Raw genomic sequence first — 12,889 nt, 5'->3', positions numbered from 1 at the left:
TATATAAAAGATTGTATTTCCCATCATTATACATATAGTGCCCCATATTACTTATTTTGACATGTGCTTTATTCATTTCCTTAATATGCAATACATTTATGAACTTGATTCATATACATATATATTATATATATTGGTGTATTTATATCATGAAAATAATTCAGAAACTAGTGAATTATAAAGACACTTTTATTATGAATGTCATTGTTGTGTCAATAGTTGTACATGTAAGTTAAATTAATCCATTGAATTGATATTAAATTATTGAGAAAAAATATTTAATTTAATTATTATTTTTCTATACGAATGAAAATGAAAGTACAAAATAAAAAATACCTGAATATATAGAAAACACTAATAAACTATATTCCTAAGTTGGAACAGACTATACAATTGTATGCTCATTAAACCTTTTGTCTTTTTTGTTTTCTTTACTAACAGATAATTGGTATAATTAAAAGTGGGCAAACCAGGAGTAAACCCAATCAACATTTTTAAACAAAACTGTGGTTGTTATTTTACCTAATTAATATCAAAATGTTTTTATTGCAATCAAATCTTCTCAACTTATGTTTGTCCTCACAGAGCCCTTAGGCATTTAACAAGATAATCCTTTAATGACACATTTATTACATCCCTTTGAAATCCCTTTATGATGTCTTAATGATTAAGTGATCAATGTTAGAAACAAAAATTATATGATAATTTATTTATTTTTCAAGTATTTGAAGTCTATGTCACTAACACTGTATATATATATGTACATATACCCCGGTAATATTTATCAATTTCTTATAAAAATCTGTTTTTAAAAAGTTTTTATATTGAAAAAGTAATGTGTAATGTAATGCATTACACAAACAAAGTAATTGTAATGTAATGCATTACATGTGAGAAAAAATGTAATTGTAATTGTAATGGAAGAATCACAAAGTAATTGTAATGTAATGCATTACATTGCAATGTAATGGCCCCAGGCCTGCTAATGTTAGAGTACTATGTTAAACCATATTTCTGTTCAAAGGGAAATAACTCAAACTTATTCCATGAACCAGTAATGATAACATCAAAATTTCTTTATAACTATTTTTTTTTAAGTCATGTGTGTTATGAAGGTAGATGTCACAGTTGTTATGTGGTATTTTATTTTTGTTGTGTGTGTTATTGTTTAATTTTTACATGATCCTGTTTGGGGTTCAGATTTGCAAATATCATTTTCATTATTAATTAGATAATAATCTATTTTAAATATTCAATCACAATCCAAATTCAGAGCTGTTTTAAGCTTAAATGTTGTGTCCATGCTTGCTCAACTTTCAGGGTTTGACCTCTGCAGGAAAATCCGGTTTGCTGTCACTTGACAGCCTCTTGTTCTGTATAAACTAATTTTCTGAATGCTATATTTTTTAAGAATAGAACTTGGAAGACATCAATTCCTTTGTCATCACTAGTATATTCTTTCCTCGAGCATGTTATCCATCAATATATATTTTAGAGAATTGAAACAGAAATATAATGAAACCTTTGAACTTTTTTTTAATGTTCAATTGATTTGTATATTAATAATTGTAGGATTTATCCTCCAATGATTGGAAGCTTCCATCTGACCTGCTACATGTAGCCAGTGATATACTAGACTTGCAGGATTTAAAAGATTTACCTACAGATCTGAACACACCATTACCATCAATTAATCCCCCATTCTCTGGTGACCCTACTACAGATACTAACTATCTGTCAGGACTGTTACCAACCACATCTCCAGATAGTTCCATTAATCAGTAAGTACTTTGATTGTATCATGCAATCTTGTGGAATCATTATTTTAATGTGTTCCATCACTAAAGAAATGTCTCAATGTACAACAAACTTAATTTTCAGAAAAGACATATATTATGAATATAATCCTGCAAAACGCTAAGCGTCTAAATGGTATCCATTGATAATTTTGGAGATAGTCATGTTTAACTTAGCATACAAAAGGATGCGATCTGAGCATCTTCATAATATCCATTGAAAAGTTTATCATATTTTACATTTAGGCATTATTTAAATATTTGAAGAAAAAGGAAATGTATATGAATAAAAGGAGGTATGCTGACAGAACAAAACCAAAAATATACTAAAAATCTAAAGGTCAATATTTTGTCTTTTACAATAAACAGATGTTTTTAACATTCACATAGCAGCATTTAAGTTTATGAAGGAAGACAAAATTATATTGTTTTTTCGTATATTTACAGGAGTTTACAGCAAAAAGTGAAACCAGCATTTGGTAGACAACAGTCAATGTAAGTCTTTATTATGGGGTCTCCTATAGCAGTGTGTGTGTGTCGTTGCAAAAGGGTCTAAGTTACTCCTTTATATAAAAGAGATGATTAAAGGGTTATATCAGGGGGAAAAACCTGTAATGTAAGAGCTATATATTTTAAAAAAGGTCCTGTCACAGTATATACATGTATGTTCTATATTAGTACTTATTTTATGCTACTTAAATATGCTGTGTTCAAAAAGTAAAAGACATTATTTTTAAAGTTTGCTGATCTACTTGGTTCAACCTTATGCATAGTTCAGCATTATATGTGCAATAACTTTCATTGCTTCTTTTTATGCCCCCGCCGTAGCGGAGGGGGCATTATTAGTTATCTTGGTGTAATCAGGGGTGTACAGAATTTTCAACAAGGGTGTAAAATTCTGTACACCCCTGATTACACCAAGATAACGAATTTATTTCTTATGAACAATTCCTTTACTCATTTTTAAACCGGGATGTAAAATTGAAAAATGCTAATGAAAAATTTCCAGTGGAACATTTTTTTCAACGATGATGTTGCTGCGTATTGTCAGATACTTTTTTTCTTTATTTTTGGGAAATTCAGAAAAAAAAATTTTGTTCTTTTGAATTTTTGGGAAAACAAAATTTTTTTAATTTTTTTTTAATTTTTTTTTTAATTCTTGTCCTCAAATTTATTATTTTTTTTTTTTTTTTTATATTTTATTTTTTTACTTTATTTTGGCAAATTTTTTATTTTTTTATTTTTTGGCAAAATTTTATTTATCCCGGGGTGAACAAGGGTAGGGTGTTATTTACACCGGGGTAATTAACCAATCAGATTGCAGTATTTTTGCTGCACAAGAAATAATAAGTTTTACCCTTGTCCGTCTGTAAGTCTGTCCGTCCGTCCGTACGTCCCAATATTGGTTTCCGTTCTCTAACTTTAGGTTGCCTCAACCAAATGTTATGAAACTTATACATAATGCTTATTAACACAAAACACAGGTCAACTTTGAATTAGGGTGGCGTCTCTTTTACTGTTTTAGAGTTATGTCCCTTAACAAATGGAAAAATTGCTTAATTTTTCGTTTCCGTTCCCTAACTTAAGTTTGCCTCATCCAAATGTTTTGAATCTTATACACAATGCTTATTACCACAATACACAGATCAAGTTTGAATTTTGGTGGCGTCACTTTTACTGTTCTAGAGTTATGCCCCTTTACAAATGGGAAAATTGCTAAATTTTTCATTTTTTTTCCAAAAATATCAATGTCATTATTCAAGTAATTTTTAAAATTGGAGTTATCTTCCTTTGTCCATGATTATAGTCAAATCGACTACAGTCAATGCTTTATACATTGCAATGTTTAAATTGGCCTTCCACTGATAAAACACAGATCAAGTTGAATTTGGGTAGTGTCACTTTAACCATTATTGAGTTATGCCCCTTTATTAATCGAAAAAAATTGCAAAATCTTTAGTTTCCATTCTGTAACTTAAGTTTGCCCCAACCAAACATTATGAAACCTAAACACATTACTCATTACCACAAAACTAAGATCAAGTACAAATATTGTTTCAGTACTCTTACTTTAGTTTGCCTGAACCAAATGTTATAAAACTTATACACAATGCTTTTTACTACATAATACAAATTAAGTACGAAATTTGGTGGTGTCACTTTTACCATTCTTGAGTTATGTCCCTTTATAAACATAGAAATTGCTGAATTTTTCGTTTCCGTTCTCTAACTTTAGTTTGTCTCAACCAAATGTTATAAAACTTATACACAACCGTTCTAGAGTTATGCGTGTTAACAAATAGAAAAATTGCTTAATTTTTCGTTTCTGTTCTCTACAAAACTCAGATCAAGTTCAAATTGGGTAGCGTCACATTTACTGTTCTTCAGTTATGTCCCTTTATAACTATATGATATGCAAGCGGGGGCATCATCTGTGTCCACATGTGGACACAATCCACATTTATTTTTAATTTATTTTTGTTTAATAGTTATAAGTTGAAATAATCGCTAAACTTCATGTTGGTAAAGATGGAAACTTAAATCCACAGGGATTATGTAAGTGATATGATTCAGGTTATGCAGAAAAATAATATAAGATTCTCTTAAAGAGGGTCTGGATGAGGGGTCCTTCATTTCTGTATTATTTAATTTTTTAGATTAATTTTTTACTTCTCTTTATATTTTTGCATTCCATTATCTCTATTCTTTATTTATTTTGTGTAATTTTTCTGTAGTATTGACCCATTATTCTCTATTCTGTAAACCCCAGACCCTCATAAAAAAGAACCAATCAGTTATTTTAATAAGTACTGTATTGTCTAAAATTAACAATGCTGCACAAATAGGAAAAGTTAAAAAAAATCAAAAAGTTGGGCAACAATACTGATAAAAGATAATAACATATGAACAAGATGAAAAAAAGTAGTAATAAATATGTGGATCCTTTTTATATGCCAGACTAAGAAGGGACATATTATAGTATAATGTAGTCTGTTCATTTGTCCGTATGTCAACACTTTGTACTATAACTCAATTTTTCTCTAAACTTTTCTCATGAAACTTGAACACAACATTAGGATTGACGGGAGAATGATTCTTTTTGATTGAAGCAATTTCCAGTTTTTCAATTCAGAGTTGTGGGACTTTATTCATGGAAAATTGGACATTTTCTCAAATGTTGTACAATATTTCCACTTTGCTCTTCTCCTGAAATTCTATCACTGGGCTAGAACAAAGTAAGCTCCCTTTAAATTGTCATGATTTTAACTTTTGTCATGAGTTATGGTACTTTATTCATGAAAAATTTAATGGTTATTTTTCACATATGGCACATTTACTCTAATATGCTTGAATTTAATTCTTCCAACTTTACACTGTCGTTGAGTTTGATGAAAGGAAACACCTTTTGATTCATAAAATTTTCTGGGTTTCCCTCCCTGAGTTACAGGACTTTAACCATCAGTTTTAATTCAATTTTGTTTACATGTCATGCACTATCCTTACTATGCTTTGAAGTAATTACTACAAATTTACAATTTTGTTGGGATTGGTAAATGCAGACTTGCTTTTGATTTTGAAAATTTTCTGGTTTGTCTCTCCAGAGTAATGGGACTTTTTAACAGTCAGATCTAAGGTTATATCCAAACACCAAAGGGTATCCTTATGCAAGGTTTTCAACAGCGCCATACTTACCAACTTCTAATAAGATGTCTTCTAAATATTTCATTTTATTCTGGGAACAATTCCAATATTCACAAGAACTGTGTATCATGATAGTTATAACTTGTCTACCAAAAAATTCAAACATGAGATGGGTATTAAATTTCTTGCAATCATTTAATTTTATTTGAATACTTCAAATGTAAGTAGTTGGGATTGTACAGATTGATAAATATATCGCTATACAATTTTTGCTTTATTTTTGCAGATTGATAAATGTATTGCATACAATTTTTGCTTTATTTTTGCAGGTTAATAAATATATTGCTATACAATAACTGTTATATTTTAGACATGACCTGAATGATCATGTTGACACACTACAGTATGACTTGGATGGGTTACGTGATGTCTTATCCAGCAATCAGTACAGTATAGATCCATCATTTCTCTTAGGGGTAAGTGGATATTTATGCTAGTTTTTTAATCACTTATGGGAGTAGGTATTAATTTAGCTTTTGTTTGAATCAGTATCTTTTCAGATTATTAATTGTTAGATGTTTGATTTATAAAAACGTGTTTAAGAGTTTTCATGCCTTATATAGCTGCTTTTATGGAGATCTCATGCATTGATTTTTATGCCCTACCTACGAGGGGCATTATGTTTTTCGGTCTGTGCATCCCTTCGTTCGTCCATCTGTCCATCTGTCCCGCTTCAGGTTAAAATTTTTGGTCATGGTAGTTTTTGATGAAATTGAAGTCCAATCAACTTGAAACTTAGTACACATGTTCCTTATGATATGATCTTTCTAATTTTAATGCCAAATTAGAGTTTTGACCCCAATTTCACAGTCCACTGAACATAGAAAATGATAGTGCGAGTGGGGCATCTGTGTACTATGGACAGATTCTTGTTTTTCATGTCTTGTGTATATTAACAATGTGGTATGATTGCAGTTTGAAACGTTGATTTACGCATCTATAGGTCACTAAATGGCCATCAACAAGGAGCAAAACTTATACCATATACTGTAAATTAAGAAATTAGTGCGAGGTTTTTATTAATGCGAATAATGCGACTGGGTGATTATCACAATAATAAGAACTCGCATTCTAATATCTGATACATACAACTATATGCATATTTCCCTGAGATTGCAATAATGAATGTTGCATTTTTGTTCTGTTTTCAAAAATTGCAATAATAAATGCATGCAATAATTTCTGAATTTACAGCAGTATAGGCCTTGTATAACAAAACTTGAAACAATTCAAACAAGAAAACACCTGTCTGATTTATGTTAAAACAAACAAAAACACAAAACAAATATGACAGACAACTAAGTTAAAACAAGTTGCCTGATGACCTAAGGCGACTTTACAGAAATATCTTGCTCAAAATTTCCCCATAAGAAGGAAGCTTTATCAGGGTTAATAATCTGAAGTGATATTGATTGAAAAACTATGCAAAAAGTCTTCCTTTTATTCATATCTTTTTTTAAAAAATAACACATAGAACCTTTGGTTAATATTATAAAGGAAGATTATCGTCCATTAAAATTTTGTTCAGGCCAGTAAATAATTATTGTTCACTACCTGAATGTTAAGTGTACCAGCACTCGTGCCAACTTTGAATTTGAACAAAATATTAGTGATAAGAACAGAGTTATCTTTCTTTGTTTTTAGACTTGCATTTTGTTTATTTTTTCAGCTTTTTAAAACAGAATCAACGTTAAATGAACAAGATGTAAATAATGTATGTTTGATTTTATCCTTTGATTTTTCACTGAGATATTTAGCTTTATTCCTTTATATATAGCTATGTGCATATGTTATATTTATTTTTTTTAAATTTATAAATTTCTATTGTTTCATGTACTTGCTTTAACTAATAGAAATGAAATATTTTTTATGGACATTTTTGTGAATATTTTTACTTTTAATATGGGAAGATTTGTGTAAAGTTGATGATTAACTAAACTTAAATAAGTACTAATATACATTCAATTTTTGTATTTGTATATATATATATAATTTTTATATGTGTGCATGCAAAACAAATTTCTTCGTAGAGGGGTCTAAATACAGCACAAACAACATTTTCCAAAAGACCAAAAAAGTGAAAAAGTATATTTAAACAAAACGCATTTGACTAACAGGTCGAACAACGGATGTTCTTTAACCCTGCTGACTGCCATTGGCGATTGCCAAATAAACAGATCACAAGATGTAACAAAATAGATCTTATTATTAATTTATTACCAAACAGAAAACAATAAACTTGCGGAAAAGATGGTATACTGCAAACATGAGGTGCATAAATTTGTACACAATATCCGGATTTCGACAATTAATGTCTCTTCAGTGATGTTAGGAATCAAAACGGTATTTGGAAGGCCATATAATTTACCTCAATTTATATATTATAAGATAAATGAAAACATAGAAAGAACGGTCAACTTAATGTAATTTAACTAAACATTGTTAAACATAAGATCAAGCTGAAAGAGATAAGCTATTTTATAAATCTGTAAATGATTCTTAAACAAACATATATAATATTATTACTTTAATGTAAGATTTAAATGTTTTTGTTTATAGGTGATCAACATCATGGACCCAGACAATGTAAAAAATGATGATCATGAACACGATGAGAATGGACTCAATGCTTCAGGTGAAAAGAATTACACTTTGAAAATACAAATACTGTGTCAAAACGAATAAATTATACTTTGAAAATACCAATACTGTGTCAAAACGAATAAATTACACTTTGAAAATACAAATACTGTGTCAAAACGAATAAAGAATAGAAGAAATGCAGAAATTATTGCATGCATTTATTGCGATTTTTCAAAAATGGACAAGAATGCGAATTTAATTATTGCGATTTCAGAAAAATATACATACAAATCTATATTTTACCTAGTCACTTTATTGGCATTAATAATTTATATATATAATAACCTCACAATCATTTATATATATAATAACCTCGCAATCATTTATATATATAATAACCTCGCAATAATTTATATATATAATAACCTCACAATCATTTATATATATAATATATATATAATAACCTCGCAATCATTTATATATATAATAACCTCGCAATCATTTATATATATAATAACCTCGCAATCATTTATATATATAATAACCTCGCAGTCATTTATATATATAATAACCTCGCAATCATTTATATATATAATAACCTCGCAATCATTTATATATATAATAACCTCGCAATCATTTATATATATAATAACCTCGCAATCATTTATATATATAATAACCTCGCAATCATTTATATATATAATAACCTCGCAATCATTTATATATATAATAACCTCACAATCATTTATATATATAATAACCTCGCAATCATTTATATATATAATAACCTCGCAATCATTTATATATATAATAACCTCGCAATCATTTATATATATAATAACCTCACAATCATTTATATATATAATAACCTCTCAATCATTTATATATATAATAACCTCGCAATCATTTATATATATAATAACCTCGCAATCATTTATATATATAATAACCTCTCAATCATTTATATATATAATAACCTCTCAATCATTTATATATATATATAATAACCTCACAATCATTTATATATATATATAATAACCTCACAATCATTTATATATATAATAACCTCTCAATCATTTATATATATAATAACCTCTCAATCATTTATATATATAATAACCTCTCAATCATTTATATATATAATAACCTCTCAATCATTTATATATATAATAACCTCACAATCATTTATATATATAATATATATATAATAACCTCGCAATCATTTATATATATAATAACCTCACAATCATTTATATATATAATAACCTCACAATCATTTATATATATAATATATATATAATAACCTCGCAATCATTTATATATATAATAACCTCACAATCATTTATATATATAATAACCTCACAATCATTTATATATATAATAACCTCACAATCATTTATATATATAATAACCTCGCAATCATTTAAATATATAATAACCTCGCAATCATTTATATATATAATAACCTCACAATCATTTATATATATAATAACCTCACAATCATTTATATATATAATAACCTCACAATCATTTATATATATAATATATATATAATAACCTCGCAATCATTTATATATATAATAACCTCGCAATCATTTATATATATAATAACCTCACAATCATTTATATATATAATAACCTCGCAATCATTTATATATATAATAACCTCGCAATCATTTATATATATAATAACCTCGCAATCATTTATATATATAATAACCTCGCAATCATTTATATATATAATAACCTCACAATCATTTATATATATAATAACCTCACAATAATTTATATAAAATGTGAAACACACTGAGGTGTATCATAATACCAAAAAAAATGGTACACTACACACTCACACTGAGTGAGGGGTTACACGATTTTAAGCACTGTACAAAATTAGTGTTTTGGGATCATGTTACAGAGACGAGACATAACTCTGTGTTAACATTTTATTGATTGAACATACAACATAGTGCAGCAAGGTGAACATTCTTTAGATCATATCCTTACCATTGTCAAACAATTTATCAAATAACCTGCAAAGTGATGTGTATGTTTATTATTCTTCTTGTCAAGAAAACTATTTTATTACAATTACACAAGTTTCAAAAAGAATCTATCTGCTCTACCTACATCTACGATCAAAAGCAGGTTCTGTTGATTCATTGTTATTCGTGGTATACCAATTTTCACGGATTTCGTGGGTGTCCAGGAACCACAAATTTAAATGTTCAACAAGTTCAAATTTTATATAGGCTTTTATGCAAATTTTGGCAAAACCAAAAAATCAAATTTGCATGAAAATACATTTTTTCCTCAATCCACGAAAATTGGTTCTCATAAAAATTTGACAAAATTGATAACTGTTATCCCTAGGTGCTGGCAACAATGTGGAATCAATGATAAATATTTGAATTAACACTTTGTCATTACTTTGGACAGGTAGTGAACTGGTTCAATACAAGCCAGATGTGTTACCAGATTTGTTTGACTTGGCCAGTCTAACGAAGGATGACGAGGATGTGATAACTAACTCATTGGGGGATGTGGGTGACATTCCTGAAATGCAAAGAACATTTACTCAACAGCATGTACCAGCTGATGATTTGGATTAAAGTGTTGATGTAACTTATTGTTGATATTTGAATTTGTTAGGGAATACTTTTGTTGAATTTGATGAAAACAATATGTACTTAGCTTTTCAACAAAATTATGTTAGTGAGTTGGAATGTATATGAATTTGATGCAATGTTTTTGGTTAGAGATGTTTTTCTTGAGAAAAATCAAATTTGATATGAATAAAACTATGTCTTTCAATAATTGCCTATGAACAAAGTTTGAAAATATTAATTTATTTCATTTGTTAAATTAAATATAGTACATAATGGCCACTATAGTTGGAGCTTTAATAAAATATTTTTTTCTATCATTTTTAAATTAAAGAGGAGATGGGCAGCAGTTGTTATGTTAAATCATTTTCAAATACATATGGCTTTGTAGCTTTATTTATTCAATCATGCACAGGGTTGAAGCCATAGATAAGTCATTGAAGTTTATAATCAATAAATGGATAAATTTTGGCCAAACAAATGATAAGTGAGTTCTAATATTGATAGGGAATTATGTGAAATTACAAGAACTATACCAAAGATCATAAGTCAGTGAATCTACATCATTTGGTCACTGGTGGAGAGCTGTCTCATTGGCAATCAAACGACATCTTATTTTTTATATAAATGCGTTTAAAAGGTTAACTCATTTTATTTGCATCAATCAGCTATACTGAATACATCTCTTGCTTTACTGTTATTTTATTTATTTCTGTTGTGATGTGTTGCCAAACCCTTTTTCTACTAATGCAGAAAAAATATATCACCATGGAAAAAGTTGATTTCTTGTAACCTTTTTCTCTTCAGGAGAAAACATTAGACACCACAGTTTAAAATGCATTGTCCTGAAATGTTAAGTTGGTTATAAGTAGTGAAGTTTTTAAAATTTGGAGAAAAGTTGGGCATCCTTGGTTATGGTAATAAAATGTTGAGGTCAGTGTTAGGAAAATGTTTCAGTGCAATTTGTCTTTTGGGACAATGTTCTTATTTGTGAGAGCTTAACATTCTGCAAATCAAAAAACATCATTTTCATTATAGATCAGTTACCCTTATCAGTTTAAACACTAATGAGTTTATTTTGTTTCTATTCATTTGGTACATTTTTATGCCCCACCTACGATAGTAGCAGGGGCATTATGTTTTCTGGTCTGCACGTCCGTCCTTCCGTTCGTCTGTCTGTCCCACTTCAGGTTAAAGTTTTTGGTCAAGTCAGGTTAAAGTTTTTGGTCAAGGTAGTTTTTGCTGAAGTTGAAGTCCAATCAACTTGAAACTTAGTACACATGTTCCCTATGATATGATCTTTCTAATTTTAGAGTTTTGACCCCAATTTCACAGTCCACTGAACATAGAAAATGATAGTGCGAATGGGTCATTTGTGTACTATGGACACATTCTTGTTTTTCTTTTGATACAGTACTCACAAAGTTACAAATTTTACTGATGTGATTTAAAATACACTAGATATTTAGGTACAGGGAAACTTGTCTGAAAAGAACCCCCAAAAAACTGAAAACCTGAATTATTAGACCCTTCGAAAAATGAAAATCTGTCAGAACTGAAAAAATGGAAACCAGTCTGAACTGAACCCCAAAAATTGAACCTGTGGAAAGCTTGTGTTAGGACAAATTGTGAATATTGTTGTAATAGTAAGTTAACCTGTCTAATCAAAACAAAATTTGCAGTCCCAAAAGGATTTGTTTCAAACAGGTAACAGTGCGTTACAGGGTTTTATTTACTGCTGTTACTTTTCTATCGGTCTGAAAGACTTTATTTGTGTGAGATATTGTTGTGTTGGGCTGTTTAGAATTTGTAGACTGTCTGACTAAAGCCAGCCCCACTATCCACTTGTGTTTGTGGATAGTGGGGCTGCCTTTAGTCAGACTGGATGTTTTGGATAAATAAACATATTTCTCTGGAGTGAATAACTTGAATGATGAAAACTGAGTGTTGCTGCTTTATAGAAATATTATACTTGTCATATCTCATTATTTGTCAAGTGAGTTTTCCCAATTTTTATTGCCTAGTTATATATATGTCATGTGACATTTTATTTGTTAATGTCTATTTTTAACATAGTCCTATAGCTCATAGGAGATAGAGGTCTCTCTTTCTCCTTTCATGTTTTGAAAAAAAGGTTGTATAAAATAGAAAAAAAACAAATAAACAAAGCTTTGTAGTGTTGAGTTTTAAGTTTGACCTTTT

The 12,889-nt window shown here is 28.9% G+C and overlaps 1 protein-coding gene across 2 annotated transcripts in view; it reads left to right on the top strand.

Moving 5' to 3' along the window:
* LOC127702577 (heat shock factor protein-like) overlaps positions 1 to 12,823 on the top strand; it is a 33,133-nt gene extending 20,310 nt beyond the window's left edge. The window contains exons 8-13 of one of the 2 annotated variants that reach the window (XM_052206830.1): positions 1,573 to 1,781; positions 2,244 to 2,291; positions 5,809 to 5,914; positions 7,168 to 7,212; positions 8,058 to 8,133; positions 10,521 to 12,823. In XM_052206830.1, the coding sequence (XP_052062790.1) occupies positions 1,573 to 1,781; positions 2,244 to 2,291; positions 5,809 to 5,914; positions 7,168 to 7,212; positions 8,058 to 8,133; positions 10,521 to 10,693 (657 nt within the window). In that variant the 3' untranslated portion in view covers positions 10,694 to 12,823. The remainder of the gene's footprint in view (positions 1 to 1,572; positions 1,782 to 2,243; positions 2,292 to 5,808; positions 5,915 to 7,167; positions 7,213 to 8,057; positions 8,134 to 10,520) is intronic. The other variant, XM_052206831.1, reaches the window with a different exon arrangement.
* Positions 12,824 to 12,889: the final 66 nt, after the last annotated feature.

This window comes from Mytilus californianus, unplaced genomic scaffold, assembly GCF_021869535.1.
Source record: "Mytilus californianus isolate M0D057914Y unplaced genomic scaffold, xbMytCali1.0.p SCAF_5, whole genome shotgun sequence".
In the NCBI taxonomy this organism is placed as follows: domain Eukaryota; kingdom Metazoa; phylum Mollusca; class Bivalvia; order Mytilida; family Mytilidae; genus Mytilus; species Mytilus californianus.
This window is presented reverse-complemented; position numbering and strand designations above follow the sequence as displayed.